We start from the raw sequence: 20676 nt of genomic DNA, 5'->3' as shown, positions 1-20676 counted from the left end.
ACTGGAAGCTGCTCGTCTGGTTCTCGAAGATAGTCGGAGAACAGGCTGCAGGAGTGAAGAGGACTTCCTGGCTCCAAAACAAAAACATAACAGCTTGTTGACTTCAAGAAGTTTGTTATTAAAATTGTGACACTGAAGAACAGGACGGCCAATCAACAGCCAATAATATAAAATTTCAAATCGACACTTACCCAGATTTTCCTCTTTTGCAGTACAAAGTGCACTTTTATAGTTAAACTTGTAACACCTGTAATAGATTTTTCTCGGTTTATTCTCTCCTGTTTTCCAGCTCGTCTGCCTGTTCCTGTCATCAGTAGAAACTGTTCTTCATCATCATCATCATCATCATGTTCACTGGTGTGTTCAGTGGTGAATGTGAATGATGTGACTCTGTCCTGGTACGCAGGAATGAGTGTATTGTCCAGCATCAGTGCGTCTGATCTCAGCATCAGTCTCTCTCTACCTCTGGAGGTGGAATATCAGGATAAAAACACCTACAGCTGTGTGCTGAACAATCCCATCAGCAACCAGACCACACATCTGGACATCAACACACTCTGCAGCCTCACATGTGCAGGTACTTCTCAACTTCACTTCCAGTTCTCAAGTGTCCCATAATTACAATTTTAGCATTTTTTTGTACACAAGTTAGATGTGTTAACTCTCTCTAATGCATTATATTACAGAGGACGAGTCGGCACAAACAGGTTTATCATTCAATCATATAGTGCTGATCTGTGTTTTTGTTGGAGCAATTGTTTTAGCTGTGGCTGCTGTTGGAATATTTACCATCCACATGAAATATAGAAAAAAAGATCACAAGGGTAAGTTTGATCCAGAGTTAAAAAATAGAAAATATGATCTTATATACATTATAGATGTTTTACATTTTGTTTAAACAGGGCAAAACTTGTGTAAGATATTGTTACTGAGTCAACACCACTACAATGTTTAATCTCTATTTTTTCGTTTGTTCAGCAGACGAGGGCGTTGCTGAGAATGTTGAACTGAAGACCGTGTCGGTGACGATGGGAGAGTCCGTCACTCTAAACACTGGCCTCACTGAAATACAAAGCTACGATGCGATACAGTGGAGGTTTGGAAAATCAAGCTCAGATCAAACAACTCCTTTTGAAGTCATCGCCAGACTGAATGAACTGAACAATAGCGGTCAATGCGATCACGATGACCGATTTCACCTGGATCGCAAAACTGGATATCTCACTATCAATGATGTCAAACCTACAGATATTGGTCTTTATAAAGTAAATATCACCAAGAATGGGAGAGATATGACCTCCAAGATATTTGTTGTCCAAGGTGAGTCCCAATCCTGTCGGTATAAGAGTTCTTAAAGTCACTTTGAAAGTCTTTTAGTATGAATATGTTAGCTATACTGTTATCTATAAGCAAGTGTGTTCAGAAACAGTGACACAATTCGCATTTCGAAGAAGCGTCCAAAACATCTCTCACTTCCGCCAAGAAATGGATCTGCAATTTTAAAGACACTTTGCACTTCATCTTCTCATCAGATTTTCCATCCAATCAAATGCTCTCTAGAGTCTGAAGCTCCGCCCCCTTCATTATAATGCTGAAGCTGAAATCGGTCACTTGTTCACACAATCACTATTTTCTAAATGATAAACAGCACATGGTGCACTATCAGCGAACGATTCCCAGACAGCAAACTGACATTGAATCAACGTGGAAACGACGTCTCTCATGACATTAAAACAACGTTGATTTTGCTCATCGAATTAACGTTGAACCAACGTCAGACGCGGCATTCTTCAAAGCTAAATGAAAATCGAAAATTGGTTTGCTTTCATAACGTTGAAACAACGCGTTGATTTCAAGTTGATTTTCCGTTAGTTTTGAAAGAATGACGCGTCTGACGTTGGTTCAACGTTAATTCGATGAGCAAAACAATGTCAGATCAACGTTGTTTCTATGTCATATTTCCACGTTGATTCAATGTCAGTTTGCTATCTGGGTTCAGACTGTGTAAATATGGCTTTCCATTGATGCGAAAGAAATCTGGTTTCACGTCAGTGTCCCGCATACCGCCACTACCTGAACAAGTTAGAACAAGCAATACATTTTTCTGGATTTATTGGCTAAATTTGGCGTAACCTACAACATATGGGCTCTATGCACGGCGTTATTTCCGGTGAAGGATTAAGGATGCTCGATAACTTCCGCCGATCATAGAGTCCAATGCAATACCGAGAATTTATATTGAATTTTATACTCCATGGTTATACTAATGAAACGTTAGTCACAAAAACAGATAAAACAGACACCGTTGTGTTTATGCTTCTTTTTAAAATTATATTAAATAAACATAACTATATATAAAATTACATCTAAACGTATGTACGTTTCGTTTCAAAGACGGGAGGACAGTAAATATTGAATACTCTGCCATAATCCCGTTTTCTCCGGTTTTCCTCCGCTTTAATCTCCACAACCGGAAATGGACGAGCATCCTTACAAATATTTAACAATCTAGCGCTGGAGACGAAAATGATTGTTCTTTGTTCTGATCTCTTTTTGTTCTGTATTTCACCCTTCTTGCATATTTTCAGATATATTTGGGGGTAACAGTCACAACCACATTATGTAGATGTAGCCAACACTTTAATTTTCACTGAAATTGTCTATGCTATCTTACAGATTCTATTGAAAAAGAAGATTATATGCCTGAGGAGAAAAACTTACTGATGGAGAATGGACAGATCTCTGAAAAGTCTTATAGTCTATAGTAACCCTGAATGCTTTGGAAAATGTGTTTGAAATGATTCTGCATTGCTGTGAAAAATATAATGACAAAGGGTTTCATTTAACTTAAAAATAACGTGTGGTTAATTTGAAGTTGATGGAATGTTCCCATTAATCGCGATCTTGTCTGTCATTGTCATGTATTTTTCATGTCTGTTACATTATAGGCTACAGAGTCAGTTTCGCTGTTTAGATCAGAGTGAATGAACAGAACAAAAGGTGTTTGAATGTTTTCTGTCCTCTAGTGGACGATCAATATGTTACAGTTTTATAATGTGAATGAGACACTGCAGTCATGCTTTATTTTTTACATATTTTTATGCTATAACTTTTTAATATTAATAAAAAAAACTTGTCTTGAGTAATATGAGTCAACTGTCTAAATAACTGTCTTAACATATTTTCTTACTCATTACTCAGCTATTATGGTAAAACTTACAATAAGGTTCGTTAGTTAAAATTAGTTAACTACATTAGTTAATATGAACTAATAATGAATAGCACATACAGCATTTGTTAATCTTTGTTAATGTTATTTTCAACACTTAAGTGAGATTCCAATTCGAAGGGAACGAACATGTTCAGTTCGAAGAGCACTGCAAACGGCATAGGGAATAAGGGAACATCGGTACATCACTTCACAGGAAGTCAGTGAAGTCCACTTCAACTGATATACCGTGTTCAGGGAGTAGGGAGCAGTGAACACTGCGTAGGGACCCTGTCGAATGGAACGCACCTCATATGAATGAATTGCTTCCTCATTTTTACGAAACGCGGATTTGTTTTCCCAGCAGTGAAATAATCAAACAGTCGAATTTTTTTCATTCGTGTAAATCTATCGACTTAATATAATCGACTCGCTTAGAAATGTGGAATAATAAAACGACTAGACATCGAACAATCTGAAACTCAATGGAAAACTTTAACAACTACAAATGGACATAATTCACTCAGACGTAGCCAGAAACATGTTTGTTTTAATCTTCGCCGGGTTACTCTTGGACGGTGAGTAGATTTAAATGGTTTAGCACGTCACTTTACAAACTTTAAAGAACAAAAAATAATATTAATTTAGGGGGGAATCAGAGTAAAAACAAATCGTCTTTGCGGCCTGGAGGTCTCCCTTACGAAAATTAACCATGGTTTTACTATAGTAAAACTATAGTTAACTATGACCGTAGTAACCGTGGTATTTTGGTGCGAACCATGGTTTTTAAAAACCATGGTTTTGATACCATGGTTTTACTACAGTAATATTGTAGTAATACTACAGTAAAACCATAGTAACCATGACTGTAGTAACTGGTAAAAACCATGGTTTTGATACCATGGTTTTACTACAGTAAAATTGTAGTAATACTACAGTAAAACCATAGTAACCATGACTGTAGTAACCGGTATTTTTAAAAACCATGGTTTTGATACCATGGTTCTACTACAGTAATATTGTAGTAATACTACAGCAAAACTTGCAGTTTTACTAAATTATCTTGAATTACATTTAAGCCATTCAATTACAACAAACACCTACAAAATAACAACAGAAAGAAGTTATCATTCTATGATACAGACTTTATTACAAAAATTACATAATCTGAAAGAAAATATAAACTTGCATTTGTTCTCACATGTGACATAAAACAATAATTTGACTACAAAGTTATAAAACATTATTGGTGATAAAGTGGTGCTGTACAATGGTAAAAAAAAAAATCAGTTTCTAATTTACAAATAAAAAAATAGCAATTTGTTCCACTGTAATAATGATTTATATACAAAAATAAGATAAATAAACTAAAATAATGTCTAAAATAAAGACAAATAAACATGACTTAGAACACCTTTAAATACACAGCATCTACCTCCTCTAAAATGTCTATAACCTGTGAACCACACCTGTCCAACACAAGCGTGATTGCAATTTATACTGTACATTCATTAACAGGATTACAGCAATATTACTTGACAAGAACAATAAATACTATAAATTCAGAAGAAATTGAGGAGTTCTTTTAAGAATGTTTTAAATGATATCCACTCACAAGAGATGAAGACATGGAGGGATGGGGGATGACTAATCCACACTTTAAAATTCTAGGTGAAAAAGGTTTTGTTGAAAAACATGTGATGCCGCATCCACGCCAGTAGTTGTCAGTATGAAGTCTGTCATATGACAGTAGGTTACAGTCCAGCTTTGGGTTGGTTCTGTCTCGACCTTCAGCCCAAATGGACGCAGGAGCTAAAATGAGAAGAATACACACCACATTAACATACAAGCTGGAATACTCAACTGCTATTGGTCAGTTGCACTATCTGGCCAAAATACATTTTGGTCCAAAAAAAACAAAAACTATGACTTTATTCAGCATTATATTGTCTTCCGGTTCTATTGTCAATCTGTGTTTAGTGCCGCTGCTGACGTAAGACGCTGCTGACGTGTCTGGTGCACCCGAGCTTAGTTTACAGTCTGAGGGAGACGCACACTGCAAACAAAACAATCTTCGTTCTAAGGATGTCTAAGGATTTCGACACAGAGGAAGACTTGCCCAGCCATATTTATTTGAACCCGAATAAATATTCGCGTGAACGTGGCTTGACAAGGCGGCTTTTACCCATCCTTACATATGGGTGAGTTCATATAGATGAAGGCCTGTTGTGTTCTGTCTCTTGGTTTGTGATAGTGGCAGCTTTTGTGAAACTCACCTTCATCATGTACTGAGTGTGGATGTCATCAAGATCTTGTCCTGAAGAATCACAGGGCCAAACGACTATATCTCATCTGGTAACAAGAGCATAGCCATAACTTTAAGATCCCCTGAATTAAAGGGATAGTTCACTTTGAAATTAATTTTTGATATGTTTTAACTTACCTGAAGTGCATCCAAGATGTAGGTGTCTTTGTTTCCACAGTAGTTTCAATTTTGACATTTTTCGGTCAAACCGTTCTAGTCTGTCAGTCATATAATGGAGGTCTATGGTCACCACCTCAAAGAGCATGCACAGAGAAGTCCAAATTAAACATGATTTAATGACTCGTAAATGTAAGTACACACTGATGGCCTAAGACACGAAACGAGCGGTTTGTGAGAGAAAACAAACAGTATTTATATAACAGCCATGTCCAAGTGATCTGAATTAGCTGAGCAATGTCCAACTGAACTGAACCATGTCCAACGTTCCGCCGGAAGTGATCACCTGCGCGTGTAGGTCACTCATTGTTTACACAAAGATTTTGGATGTTTTACCTTTCACTGTGAAGATCTAAACATATTTAGATATACCGAAATCGTCTTCCATTTCGATTTCATGTATATCTAAATATGTTTAGTGAAAGGTAAAACATCCGAAATCTCAGTGTAAACAATGAGTGACGTCGACTCGCAGGCGATCACTTCCAGCAGAACGTTGGACATGGTTCAGTTCGGTTCGGTTGGACATTGGATAACTGATTCAGATCACTTGGACCTGGCTGTGGATACACAAGGTAAAAACTATAAAAATATGAAACGAGCGGTTTGTGTGAGAAAACGATCAGTGTCTTAGGCCATCAGTGTGTACTTACATTTACGAGTCATTCAATCATGTTTAATTTGGACTTCTCTGTGCATGCTCTTTGAGGTGGGCTCCATAGACCTGCATTATATGACTGATAGACAAGAATGGTTTGACCGAAAAATGTCAAAATTGAAAATACTGTGGAAACAAAGACATCTACATCTTGGATGCCCTTGAGGTAAGCTAAAACATATCAAAAATTAATTTCAAAGTGAACTATCCCTTTAAAGAATTTCAGTATTTATCAGTAAAAAATACATAAAATAAATAAATATCTTTGCATTGAACAGTATGGTGTCTGTCTCATTGGCCAACATAATTAAAAACACACCAAGAGAAATAAAATAAAATATACCAATGACCATGATATGCTGTTATCATAATAGTTAAATTAATTATTATTATAACTATGACCATTATAACATTTGCCGCCGATAATTTATCCCACAGGTTTCTCAAGAACAGTCTCAATGAAAAAAAATTTAAAGTGTGAGACTTCATTCAAAAGCATAAATCTTACAGACCCCAACTTTTGAACAGTAGTGCACTGTATGTTTGAGGTTTTGCTTACTAATCGAGTTCATAGCCGTGGAGATTGTCTTGGACAGGGGGTGCAGCCGGACTTCAGCATGATGATCTTCTAGACTAGAACATGCAATGTGTCACAGAGCCAACAATGTTACAAAGGATTTGCAATAGAACATAGGGTGTATTACAAGGAAGTAGGGGTGTAACGGTACATGTATTCGTATTGAACCGTTTCGGTTCGAGGCTTCCGGTTCGGAATGCATACAAACCGAACGATTGCTTGGACCATTTTTCCTGCCGGCAAAATTCTTGCTGACGCGGCCAACACAACATCAAATGGCAAGCGTAATGAAAGCAGAACGAAACTGCGCTACTCGTTATGTGCTTCACAGATCGTTTATCAAAGATGAGCCCCATTTATAAACCTGAAAGTTTCAAGATCTAGGAAAACCCACAATTATTTAAAAATATTTTTTCTTTAAACAAATAGGAAATTTCTCTGGCATTTCTTTCTTTTTTCTGTATCGAAAACGTACCGAACCGTGACTTTAAAACCGAGGTACGTACCGAACCGTGATTTTTGTGTACCGTTACACCCCTACAAGGAAGAATATATATATATATATATATATATATATATATATATATACACATCTTAAGGTAATATATATTGTGAAATAATCATCTGGAATAACAATTTAACAATAATTCCCCCTTTGTTGTGGAGCAGGGGTGTCAAACTCAGTTTCTGGAGGGCCACAACCCTGCAGAGTTTAGCTTCAACCCTAATTAAGCACACCTGATCAGCTAATCAAGTCCTTCAGGCTCATTTGAAAACTGCAAGTGTGTGTGTGTGTGTTGAAGCAGGGTTGGAACTAAACTCTGTAGGCCTGTGGTCCTCCAGGCACTGAGTTTGACACCCTGTGGAGGGTTTTTTTTCTGTCCCTCCTGACGTCACTGATTAACAGTATAGTGAATTATTTTAGGTTAAATAAATTAGCTACTTCCAATCACCCATTGACAAATACCAGCAAAACAAAACTATCAAAAACTGTTATCAACACAAAGATGTGGTTAAAACCCTAAACTTATAAGTTATAGCTAAAACAAGAGTTCAGTGTAACGTAACTCACCTCTTCTGAAAACGGTTGAGATGCTAACGGACTTTTTACGAAGACACAAACCCATTTCTATAAAGTAAATATTCAACAGAGCGTATTAATTACACGTAAGAAGGGTGTCAGGAACGTTTGTATCTATTATTTGTGTGATTTTGTTAACTAAACTTACCTGAAAGCAGTGAAAACAAGCGAGAGACGGTTTTGCTGTTTGTCCGTTGTCGATGACGTTCCTCGTTTCCATAGAGCTCGTTTCCATCTGATCACGCGACGCGCGCGCTCCTGTCTTTGAATGCGGCTCGAATGTTTACGCGCACGCGCATTACCATACACGGCAAAGGCACGCAGCTAGCAATTAAATAAACATCTAGAGTTATAACATGATTTTAAATCATGATTTTAAAACTCATAGCTCTATGGCCCATTCACTTCTATAGTTTTTTTTTACCAACTACAAAATGAAGAATGGTTTATATATATATATATATATATATATATATATATAGCCTACACACACACACACGTACTATATAACTATAATAATACAATTATTTATGACCTTAAGATTATTCTATTAAGAGCATGGTTTTCTTATACAAAACTATATTATATATAATGGTTACTGTATAAAAAACATTTTCATGGTTTTACTACAAAAACCATGGTTCATTTTATGGTTACTATGGTTTTACTACAAGGTTCATTTTATAGTTACTATGGTTTAACTACAAAAACCATGGTTAAACCAAGGTTATTGTAGTAAAAACCATGGTTTGATTGTAGTTACTATGGTTTTACTGTAAAAACCATAGTTATACTATGGTTCATTTTGTAGTTACTATGGTTTTACTACAAAAACCATAGTTAAACTATGGTTCATTTTGTAGTTACTATGGTTTTACTACAAAAACCATAGTTAAACTATGGTTCATTTTGTAGTTACTATGGTTTTACTACAAAAACCATAGTTAAACTATGGTTCATTTTGTAGTTACTATGGTTTTACTACAAAAACCATAGTTAAACTATGGTTCATTTTGTAGTTACTATGGTTTTACTACAAAAACCATAGTTAAACCATGGTTACTACAAAAAAAACCATAGTTACTACAAAAAAACCATGGTTAATTTTCGTAAGGGCTTGTCCGGAGATTGTGAAAGAAAAACGTCTAATTCTTGTATTACAGGTGCAAAACCCCTTACGAAAATAAACCATGGTTTTGCTACACTATTCATAGTTTTAATTTGCTGTAAAACTGTGGTTATATAAATAATAATCAATCTTCCAAGAAACCATGGTTACTACGCTTTTAATTTAATAAAAAATGTCAACATCATGCTTTGTTTCTGTGCTGATGTTTTGTTGCATTATTACTCAGGATTCAGTGATATTACCTGATAACTAATCTCTTATTCACCATTTTGTTGTTACTGTATTCACAAAATATCTTTCGGGATTAGAAATCTGACCTTGGATCTATAAAGAACAGGATCTATAAAGAACAGGATTGCAAAAGATCTATAAAGAACAGGATTGCAGGAGGAATAAGACAGAATTTAATGTTTTTTTAATGTATTCATTTACTCAATCTCATGTCCAAATCAATCCTACTTTATTTCGTTCATTGAACACAGAATTCTCTTTTCTTCAGGTGTGTTTGGTGCTACAGGTGAAGTGAAGTCAGTGTTCGTGATGGAGGGAGAGTCTGTCACTTTATACACTGATGTCCCTGAAATCCAGAAAGTTGAGCTGATACTGTGGATGCTTGGACCTGACAACATTCGTATAGCTCAGATCAACAGATCGATTAACAAGGTCTTATTATGTGATGATGTTCTTGATGGGAGATTCAGAGACAGACTGAAGCTGGACGATCAAACTGGATCTCTGACCATCACAAACACCACAACTGAACATGCTGGAGTTTATGAACTACAGATCATTAGCGGAAAAGAGGTCTCACAGAGGAAATTCAGTATTATTGTTATTGGTGAGTCGTTCTCTGGATGCATTTGGTTTCATTTCTCATTGCATTGCAGTGTCAGTGAAACATGCATCTTTATTCTCTGATGTTTTCCAGGTCCTCTGCCTGTTCCTGTCATCAGCAGTAACTCTTCACACTGTTCATCATCTTCATCTTCATGTTCATTGGTGTGTTCATCAGTGGTGAATGTGAGTCATGTGACTCTGTCCTGGTACGCAGGAATGAGTGTATTGTCCAGCATCAGTGCGTCTGATCTCAGCATCAGTCTCTCTCTACCTCTGGAGGTGGAATATCAGGATAAAAACACCTACAGCTGTGTGCTGAACAATCCCATCAGCAACCAGACCACACATCTGGACATCAACACACTCTGCAGACACACATGTGCAGGTACAACAGCGCTGATATTTCACAGAGCTAATCAAGAAAGTTTTTGAAGATCTAATACTGATATGGTTTCTCTCTTTCCATGATATAGCAGCAGGTTTGTCTGCAAAGGCAATAGCGCTGGTGTGTGTTTGTGCTCTGGCTGCAGTTCTGTGTGGTATTTACCGTTACCGTCAACACAAGATGCCTAAACGGGCAGATCAAGGTGTTGTAAGAAAGATTACATTTACTTGTGTTCTTGTTTCGTATACATTCACATTCAAGACATTATCTGTGTTTGCTTGTTTTTTCTCAGACGAGGAAACCTATAAAGCGAACAGTTCACAAAATGGTAAGTTTCTGTACGACTGTGTGTCACTTGGTTGAAAGTTACTATGTCAAAAGATGTCATTTAAAGGGTTAGTTCACCCAAAAATGAAAATGAAGTCATTAATTACTCACCCCCATGCTGTACCAACCCCGTAAGACCTTCGTTCGTCTTCGGAACACAAATGAAGATATTTTTTATTAAATTTGAGAGCTGTATAACTACCACATTGGCTCCTAAGGGACTGCCTCTTGACGGCCCAGAAAGTCAATGAAGAAAATGTTTAAATATTCCAAGTGACTACAGTGGCTCAACTATAAGTTTATCAAGCGACGCGAATACTTTTTGTGCGAAAAAACAAACAAAAATAACAACTTTATTCGACTATTCCTTTTCTTCCTTGTTGGCCTGAAACGAGACTTCAATAGATTTCCACGACGCATGCGCGAGAACTGAACTGAAGTAGTTGAAGGAGATCGCAATTCTCGCGCATGCGTCGTGGAAATCTAAGGAAGTCTCGTTTCAGGCCAGCAAGGAAGAAAAGGAATAGTCGAATAAAGTTGTTATTTTTGTTTGTTTTTTCGCACAAAAAGTATTCGCGTCGCTTGATAAACTTATAGTTGAGCCACAGTAGTCACTTGGGATATTTAAACATTTTCTTCATTGACTTTCTGGGCCGTCAAGAGGCAGTCCCTTAGGAGCCAATGTGGTAGTGATCCAGCTCTCAAATTTAATCAAAAATATCTTCATTTGTGCCCCGAAGACGAACGAAGGTCTTACGGGGTTGGTACAGCATGGGGGTGTGTAATTAATGACTTAATTGTCATTTTTGGGTGAACTAACCCTTTAATAAAGTGTGATTTTGGTTAAAACAGGTGCAGTTCCTTTGCTAGTTGTGGAGACAGACGGTAAGATATAACGTGCTTATATTACATTGTGTCTTTGTTCAGCATTTGGTTCTATGCCGAACCGCATTTAATAGAAACTGGCTGCGTATATCCCAGCTAACAAAAGTGTGTTCAACATTTTCCAAATGTTCACATTAAGTTGGTTATGTTTTGTTGGTAATCCGAACGACGGAGAATTCTATTTTAGAATTTTGCAAACATTTTTAGAATGTTACTTTTAAATTTTCTCTGAACCATGATTGATACTACGTAGCTATTTCTGAATGTTGAACATTTCCTGAAGATTAGCTAAACTTATGAAAGTGATTAACATTATCTGGGTCAATACCAGAGCATTATAAGGTGAGGTTGAGCAGAAACTGGAGGAGCAGGTTTATAGATTGTCTTCAGGTGAGGGGTGTGACTGAGAGGATGGCAGCGCGTGGGTTGGAGGAAAGCACATGGGAACTCCCAATGAGTGGGATAATGTACATCCGGCTTGCTGTTATAGCAGAATTAATTTGTTTAACCCAAACACCAAGTTGAGACTGTTGGGTAAAGACGCTGGGTTGATGGAACCCAATTTGGATTGAAAGTCAAATGGTCAAGTTTAACTTGTGTTAAAGAATTATTAAACTCCAATAATATAGCTACAGATTTTTTCGTCAAATAGAGTCTATTACGGAAGCCCTGAACCGCAACCTAAAAAAAAAAAAAAGTCAGTAAAAAAAAAAAAAAAAATCTGTAAAAAAAAAAATCTGTAAAAAAAAAAAAAATCTAGCATTTCGAGATTAAAGTCGAAATGTTTCGAGATTAAAGTCGGAATGTTTCGAGATTAAAGTCGGAATGTTTCGAGATTAAAGTCGAAATGTTTCGAGATTAAAGTCGAAATGTTTCGAGATTAAAGTCGAAACATTGTGCATTCATAACAGTGCGCGTCCACTGGCTCAGAGCGCGCGCGTGTGTGTGAAGTTGAATTGCCATGGATAAACCCAAAATAGTAGCTTTTCGGTCTCCTTTGATGAAACAACACACACACACACACACACACACAGTGTGTGAAACTCGCTATTGGCCATTATGAATGCCTGTGTGTGCGGCAATGTGAGACAATGGAAAGCACACACGCGCAGCTTCTACGCGATAGCGAGTTTCACACTGTGTATGTGTGTGTGTGTGTGTGTGTGTTTTGTTTCATCAAAGGAAATTCAACAGGTGCCAATCTACCAGCATTAGGCTACCATTATAGGACGTTATTAAATATACTGCGCCGGAATAGACTTTAGCCTATAGGAAAACCAACACGGAAAACACTTTTCAGACTGGATGGAGAAATCCAGCTTTATGAATGAATGAATGAATGAATAGGGCATTTATAGCGCTTTCATATATGCCTACACTCAAAGTGCTTTACAATCATATCACAGAATCTCTCCTCAACCATAAGTGGTTATTAAATCTTAGGAAATCACAGGATCCGGCCAAATGATTGGATACAGAATGATGCACTTAAAATGTATCCAGAGCGTATTTACGGGGAAGAGGAGACCGAACAGTTACTGTTGTGTTTTCGACCCAGATAGTGTTGACTAGACGAGCACGAAAACACCTCAGTAGCACGTGTGACGTGTGTAGAATTTTGTTGAAAGCCCAGATAAAAGTAAAAAGCTACTATTTTGTGTTTATCCATGGCAGTTCGACTTCACACACACGCGCGCGCGCGCTCTGAGCCAGTGGACGCGCACTGCACAATGTTTCGATTTTAATCTCGAAACATTTCGACTTTAATCTCGAAACATTTCGACTTTAATCTCGAAACATTCCGACTTTAATCTCGAAACATTTCGACTTTAATCTCGAAACATTTCGACTTTAATCTCGAAACATTTCGACTTTAATCTCGAAATGCTAGATTTTTTTTTTTACAGATTTTTTTTTTTTTTACAGATTTTTTTTTTTTTAAGATTTTTTTTTTTTACTGACTTTTTTTTTTTTTAGGTTGTGGTTCAGGGCTTCCGTAGTCTATAGTTTAGGCAATAAACTATTGATTGTGTCAACAAATGAAGTTTATGGATTTACAGTTATGAGTTTAAAGTTGAGTGAACTTAAATTTGGAAGTTTACTTGTTGCCTTTGTTTGCTTGAATAAGTTGGTGCAATATTCAATTCCTTAAAGTTGAATCCAATAAATAATAGTGTAGTGTTTTCCTTGGTGGTGGATAGTATAAAAAAAAAATCTAATTTGGTTTTTAAAAGCAAATTATATTCATCTATGTTCATTAAAATGTTAAAAACAATTAATTAAACTTTGTAGCTGTTGATTTGCCTTTTTTTTCTTCTAACATGCGCATTGTTTCTTTTGATTATGTTAGCCCTTGTTCTTGTTTAAAACACATTTTTCCCTTTTTATAGTCATTCTGTGTGTTTAAAGTGATTTTTATAATTCTGATTTCTGGCTTTAATTATAAACCCATTTTGGGTTAATTTTAATCCAAAAATGTAGTTATTTCATCAACTTGCTGGGTCAAAACAACTACTACTTAGTACCAGTGTTGTAGTACTCGAGACTCGGACTCGGTCTCGAGACCATATTTTAATGGTCTTGGTCTTGTCATGGACTCGTGTCCATTTGGACTCGGAATTGACTCGTACTCTAACTTTTTTTTTTTAGGACTCGGAATTATTCCCGAGTCCACTCGAGTTCAATTAAAAATATTTTTCATGATTATTAATGTATGTTAATAAAATATTTCTTTAAATTGATTGACACGCCCAGTGATTGGTGATTTTCTAGTGCGCAACTGCACATGACAAATTGTAATAAAATTACTTTTAACACCACCTACTATCCCAGACAGCAAACTGACATTGAATCAACGTGGAAACGACGTCTCTCATGACATTGAAACAACGTTGATTTTGCTCATCGAATTAACGTTGAACCAACGTCAGACGCGGCATTCTTCAAAGCTAAATGAAAATCGAAAATTGGTTTGCTTTCATAACGTTGAAACAACGCGTTGATTTCAAGTTGATTTTCCGTTAGTTTTGAAAGAATGACGCGTCTGACGTTGGTTCAACGTTAATTCGATGAGCAAAACAATGTCAGATCAACGTTGTTTCGATGTCATATTTCCACGTTGATTCAATGTCAGTTTGCTATCTGGGATGTGGCCTTTTTACCCTAAACTGACCATATTTTTTAAACTCTAAGTAAATTCAGTAAAAAAAACAACAAAAGGATTTCTCTAAGTAAATAAAAGTAAATTAGGTAATCAACCCTCACTGGTCTCGGGCTCGAGTCGGACTCGACTCTCTATGGTCTCGGTCTTGACTCGGACTCGACTCTCTCTGGTCTTGGTGTCAACTCGGACTCGAGTAAGGTGGTCTCGACTACAACACTGCTTAGTACTACTACTTTACTACAATGCTGGGTTAAAATTTTCCAGAAACTGTGTTAGGACAGCTGTGCAAACTGAAGCTCTGAGTGCCTGTGTTCAGATATAATCGACATTTACACCAGATTTACATTTGTATTTGTTTTCATCAGGCGGAGAGATGTCTAATCAGAAGAGAGATTTACGAAATAGTAAGTAACTATAACTGTGAGGATTCATTTGGCTGTATCTGAAAGCGGGATAAAGCTGACAGGCTAACCCCAAAGTAAAGCGAGTTACAGTAATCCAATCACTAAAATATTTTGTCAATTCTTTCTTGAGACAAAAGGTTTTACTTACAATAGGTTTCACATTTCAGGATTTCTTTCTTTTCTAGAGAGTCATTTTCCAGGTCAATAGAGAAACTTTAGATACAGAATGAAGCTGAAATGATGGCCAGAGAGAGAAGCAGAAACTAAAACATGAGTAAACGAGGTGATGGTGCGCTCTTTTAAAGTATAAAATTTATACTATCAACCGAGTGCTTAACCACATACTGACCCACAACTACAACATGGTGCAGGGAGTTGTCACACAGAGGAGAGATGTGTATTTTGCAGATATTACAAATAATCAAACCTGTTTGCTGGGAGTTGCGGGAGAAAGGGTGTTGCTGTGTCCTCTCGGCAAATTCAGGTTTCAAGCGTAGGATGTTGAGCTTTATTCCACACTCCCAAACACAGAGCGATAAGGAGGAGAGAAACTGTAGGCTTGTTAGATCATGTTGATGATGATCTCTGTTCCTCGGTGAAATTTGTCCGCCCTTTTGAATAAAAAAAGGAACTTCTTTAAAAGAGTTAGTTCACCCAAAAATGAAAATTAAGTCATTAATTACTCACCCCCATGCTGTACCAAATCCGTAAGACCTTCGTTCGTCTTTGGAAGACAAATGATGACATTTTTGATTAAATTTGAGAGCTGTATCACTGCTACACCCTAAGGGATTGAAACTTGACGGCCCAGAAAGTCATTGAAGAAAATGTTTAAATATTCCATGTGACTACAGTGGCTCAACTTGTATGTTTAAGTTTATCAAGCGACGAGAATTTGTGCAGAAAAAAACTAAAATAACGACTTTAATCGACTATTCCTTTTCTTCCTTCTGGACCTGAGGCGAGGGTTAACCCTTTAACTACCTGGGAAGCAAAGGTTTTGTGAGCGAAGGCTCGGGGGAACGCAAAACATTTTCAGAGTGAATGCAAAGTTTCTCGGAGAAATGCTCAAGTTTTTTTGAGCAAACGCAAAGTTTGTCAGGGGAACGCCAACGTATAGCAAGCAAACACAATGTTTCTTGGTGGAACGCAAACTTTTAGCCAGCACAGGTAAAATTTCTCGGGGGAACGCAAACTTTTAGCGGGCAAACGCAAAATTTAATTTTTTCGGGGGAATGCAAACTTTTAGCGGGCAAACGCAAAATTTAATTTTTTCGGGGGAATGCAAACTTTTAGCGGGCAAATGCAAAGTTTTTCGGGGGAACGCAAACTTTAACGGGCAAACGCAAAGTTTTTCGGGGGAATGCAAACTTTTAGCGGGCAAATGCAAAGTTTTTCGGGGGAACGCAAACTTTTAGCGAGCAAACCCAAAATTTCTCGGGGGGAACGCAAACTTTTAGCGGGCAAACGCAAAGTTTTTTTAGGGGAACGCAAACTTTTAGCCAACGAACGCAAAGTTTTTTTAGGGGAACGCAAACTTTTAGCGAGCAAATTCAACGTGTTTTTAGGGGAACGCAAACTTTTAGCGAGCAAACGCAAAGTTTTTCGGGGGAATGCAAACTTTTAGCGGGCAAACGCAAAGTTTTTCGGGGGAACGCAAACTTTTAGCGGGCAAACGCAAAGTTTTTCGGGGGAATGCAAACTTTTAGCGGGCAAATGCAAAGTTTTTCGGGGGAACGCAAACTTTTAGCGAGCAAAACCAAAATTTCTCGGGGGGAACGCAAACTTTTAGCGAGCAAACTCAAAGTTTTTTTAGGGGAACGCAAACTTTTAGCGAGCAAATTCAACGTTTTTTTAGGGGAACGCAAACTTTTAGCGAGCAAAACCAAAATTTCTCGGGGGGAACGCAAACTTTTAGCGAGCAAACTCAAAATTTTTTTAGGGGAACGCAAACTTTTAGCGAGCAAATTCAACGTTTTTTTAAGGGAACGCAAACTTTTAGCGAGCAAACGCAAAGTTTTTCGGGGGAATGCAAACTTTTAGCGAGCAAACTCAAAATTTTTTTAGGGGAATGCAAACTTTTAACGAGCAAATTCAACGTTTTTTTAGGGGAACGCAAACTTTTAGCGAGCAAATGCAAAGTTTTTCGGGGGAACGCAAACTTTTAGCGAGCAAAACCAAAATTTCTCGGGGGGAACGCAAACTTTTAGCGAGCAAACTCAAAGTTTTTTTAGGGGAACGCAAACTTTTAGCGAGCAAATTCAACGTTTTTTTAGGGGAACGCAAACTTTTAGCGAGCAAACGCAAAGTTTTTCGGGGGAATGCAAACTTTTAGCGGGCAAATGCAAAGTTTTTCGGGGGAACGCAAACTTTTAGCGGGCAAATGCAAAGTTTTTCGGGGGAATGCAAACTTTTAGCGGGCAAATGCAAAGTTTTTCGGGGGAACGCAAACTTTTAACGAGCAAACTCAACGTTTTTTTAGGGGAACGCAAACTTTTAGCGAGCAAACGCAAAGTTTTTCGGGGGAATGCAAACTTTTAGCGGGCAAATGCAAAGTTTTTCGGGGGAACGCAAACTTTTAGCGAGCAAACTCAAAGTTTTTTTAGGGGAACGCAAACTTTTAGCGAGCAAACTCAACGTTTTTTTAGGGGAACGCAAACTTTTAGCCAGCGAACGCAAATTTTTTTAGGGGAACGCAAACTTTTAGCGAGCAAATTCAACGTTTTTTTTAGGGGAACGCAAACTTTTAGCGAGCAAACGCAAAGTTTTTCGGGGGAATGCAAGCTTTTAGCGGGCAAATGCAAAGTTTTTCGGGGGAACGCAAACTTTTAGCGAGCAAACCCAAAATTTCTCGGGGGGAACGCAAACTTTTAGTGGGCAAACGCAAAGTTTCTTGGGGTGAAAGCAAACTTCTAGTGAGTATACGCAAAGTTTTTCGGGGGAACGCAAACATTTAGCGAGCAAACGCAAAGTTTTCCGAGGGGGGAACGCAAACTTTTAGCAATAAAACGCAAAGTTTTTCGGGGGAGTGCAAACGTTTAGCGAGCAAACAATGTTTTTCGGGGGAACGCAAACATTTAGCGTGCAAATGCAAAGTTTCTCTGGGGAACGCAAACATTTAGCGAGGGAACGCAAACTTTGAGAGCAAACGTAAAGTTTAACGAGGGAACGCAAACTTTTAGCGAGCAAATGCAAAGTTTCTAGGGGGAACGCAAAACATTTTGGGAGTGAATGCAAAGTTTCTCAGAGAAATGCAAAGTTTTTTTGAGCAAACGCAAAGTTTCTCAGGGGAACGCAAACGTATAGCAAGCAAACCCAAGCAAACGCAAAGTTTTTCGTGGGAACGCAAACTTTTAGCGAGCGCAAACAAAGTTTTTTTAGGGGAACGCAAACTTTTAGTGAGAAAACGCAAAGTTTTTTTAGGGGAACGCAAACTTTTAACGAGCAAACGCAAAGTTTTTCGGGGGAACGCAAACTTTTAGCGAGCAAACGCAAAGTTTCTCGTGGGGAACACAAACTTTTAGCGAGCAAACGCAAAGTTTCTCGTGGGGAACACAAACTTTTAGTGGGCAAACCCAAAGTTTTTCGGGGGAACGCAAACATTTAGCGAGCAAACGCAAAGTTTTCCGAGGGGGGAACGCAAAGTTTTAGCAAGCAAACGCAAAGTTTTTCAGGGGGGAACGCAAAGTTTTAGCAAGCAAACGCAAAGTTTTTCAGGGGAGTGCAAACGTTTAACGAGCAAACACAACGTTTTTCGGGGGAACGCAAACATTTAGCGAACAAACGCAAAGTTTTCCGAGGGGGGAACGCAAAGTTTTAGCAAGCAAACGCAAAGTTTTTCAGGGGAGTGCAAACGTTTAACGAGCAAACACAACGTTTTTCGGGGGAACGCAAACATTTAGCAAGGGAACGCAAACTTTGAGAGCAAACGTAAAGTTTAACGAGGGAACGCAAACTTTTAGCGAGCAAATGCAAAGTTTCTCGGGGGAACGCAAACATTTCGCGAACAAAGGAAAAGTTTCTTGGGCGAACATAAAAGTTTTTACAGAGCACTAAGTTTCTCGGAAGAAATGCAAAAGCATTAACTTTTTATTATTCCTTCCACCATGTCCCTTTAGGGGCTCCGTAATTATACAAGCTTTAGGAAGTCACGAGGTTGGTTGTTGTTTCCATCCAATGTTGTGAATTAAAATGGAACGGCGCATAAAAACATTTGCTCAATAGCTCGATCACATGTGAAAAACTGTTTCTGTGTGTTCTCCAGGTGTGTTTGCTAAGGAGGATAAGATCAAATCAGTACAAGTGATGGAGGGACAATCGGTCACGCTACACACTGATGATGCTGAAATACAGGGAATGGACACGATATTGTGGAAGTTTGCGGATTACAAAAAACACGATGCTAAATTTGTTGTCATAGCTACACTGAATAAAACGAACAATGAAGAACTTCCATATAATACAAACATTCTCAAATTCAAAGACAGTTTGAAACTGGACCTCAACAGCGGATCTCTCAGCATCACTAACATCACAGCTAAACTCTGTGGACATTATAAACTCCACATCAGCAGAGAGGGACAGATGAGCATTCATACATTCATTGTGGATCCTGTGAGTAGGTCTTTCAAAGCTTTAAAATGCCTTAGTTAGAGGATAAATATTAATCATTTGCTACGTTTTATAATTGGTTCCATTTATATAGCGCTTTTCTAGGTACACAAAGCGCTTTACATATGGAAGGGGAAATCTTATTTAGAAAGGGAAGACAGATTATAAAAGAAACGAATACAGTTTTGTTATTTGTATCTTTTTTAATAGATACACATTTGTCTTTGTTAGAGCTCTTTCATTGTGAATAGTTAAAAATCACTGTGGTGGGAAGACTAATTTAATTTGTAGATTGATGCGAACATTCAAATACTTTCGCTATTTTTACCGTCTATGATTCTTTATTTTCTTACAGGTTCCACTGAATAGAGAGCGGACCATATGCCGGAGACAAACCTGCCCTTGAACACATTATATATGCTGTATATATATATATAAAACTTAAAAAAAGATTTTTATAACATCCCTAATGACAAAATGCCTTAATGGTAAATATAAGAGTTCTGTAAGGCTGAAAGTTTCTGTAAGTTTCATAAACATTTTCAAAAGCAACATTTTGAGAAAATAATAATAATAATAATAATGTTTACATCCAGTGTAAACTGGACTACAACCAGATCAGATTCAAAACGATGATCAAAACACATATTGAATAGATCGAGTCCATCGACACCCCTAAAGCTTCAGTCGCTCATCCTGGGTCGACATTTCATTAGACAGTTTTGATTTATTTACTGTTGATGATTGCATTATTTTACATATGCATGTGATTACATATTACTCTTGTTACATGTGGTTACATAACTCTTGTTTTTGCATCTTCCCCTGTGTTTTGATCAGGAGATTCAGTATTCTTTCAGATCATGAGTAATAGCGCCCCCTAGCAGTAAAAGCCAAAATATTCCATCAATGGCAGGGAAAGAGTTAAT

At 37.6% G+C, this 20676-nt stretch overlaps 1 protein-coding gene and 1 long non-coding RNA gene across 4 annotated transcripts in view; one reads left to right on the top strand and one right to left on the bottom strand.

Moving 5' to 3' along the window:
* Positions 1-20198, top strand: part of LOC120486371 (SLAM family member 5) — a 31622-nt gene extending 11424 nt beyond the window's left edge. Inside the window, exons 1-10 of one of the 3 annotated variants that reach the window (XM_089121036.1) lie at positions 3412-3786; positions 5189-5409; positions 9635-9973; positions 10064-10357; positions 10446-10559; positions 10650-10685; positions 11537-11569; positions 15098-15136; positions 19401-19750; positions 20103-20198. In XM_089121036.1, coding sequence (XP_088977162.1) covers positions 5406-5409; positions 9635-9973; positions 10064-10357; positions 10446-10559; positions 10650-10685; positions 11537-11569; positions 15098-15136; positions 19401-19750; positions 20103-20153 — 1260 coding nt within the window. In that variant the 5' untranslated portion in view covers positions 3412-3786; positions 5189-5405 and the 3' untranslated portion in view covers positions 20154-20198. Of the gene's footprint in view, positions 1-289; positions 578-3411; positions 3787-5188; positions 5410-9634; positions 9974-10063; positions 10358-10445; positions 10560-10649; positions 10686-11536; positions 11570-15097; positions 15137-19400; positions 19751-20102 lie in introns of those variants that run through there. The other 2 variants (XM_089121038.1, XM_039682371.2) reach the window with 2 other exon arrangements.
* Positions 4106-8393, bottom strand: LOC120459966 (uncharacterized). The gene is made up of 5 exons (XR_016146965.1): positions 8155-8393; positions 7998-8054; positions 6908-6981; positions 5485-5560; positions 4106-5020 (listed from the first exon to the last, which is right to left on the bottom strand). It is a non-coding gene; the product is annotated as an uncharacterized LOC120459966 (long non-coding RNA).
* Positions 20199-20676: the final 478 nt, after the last annotated feature.

This window comes from Pimephales promelas, chromosome 2 (assembly GCF_988280905.1).
Source record: "Pimephales promelas chromosome 2, fPimPro1.hap1.1, whole genome shotgun sequence".
Lineage (NCBI taxonomy): Eukaryota > Metazoa > Chordata > Actinopteri > Cypriniformes > Leuciscidae > Pimephales > Pimephales promelas.
This window is presented reverse-complemented; position numbering and strand designations above follow the sequence as displayed.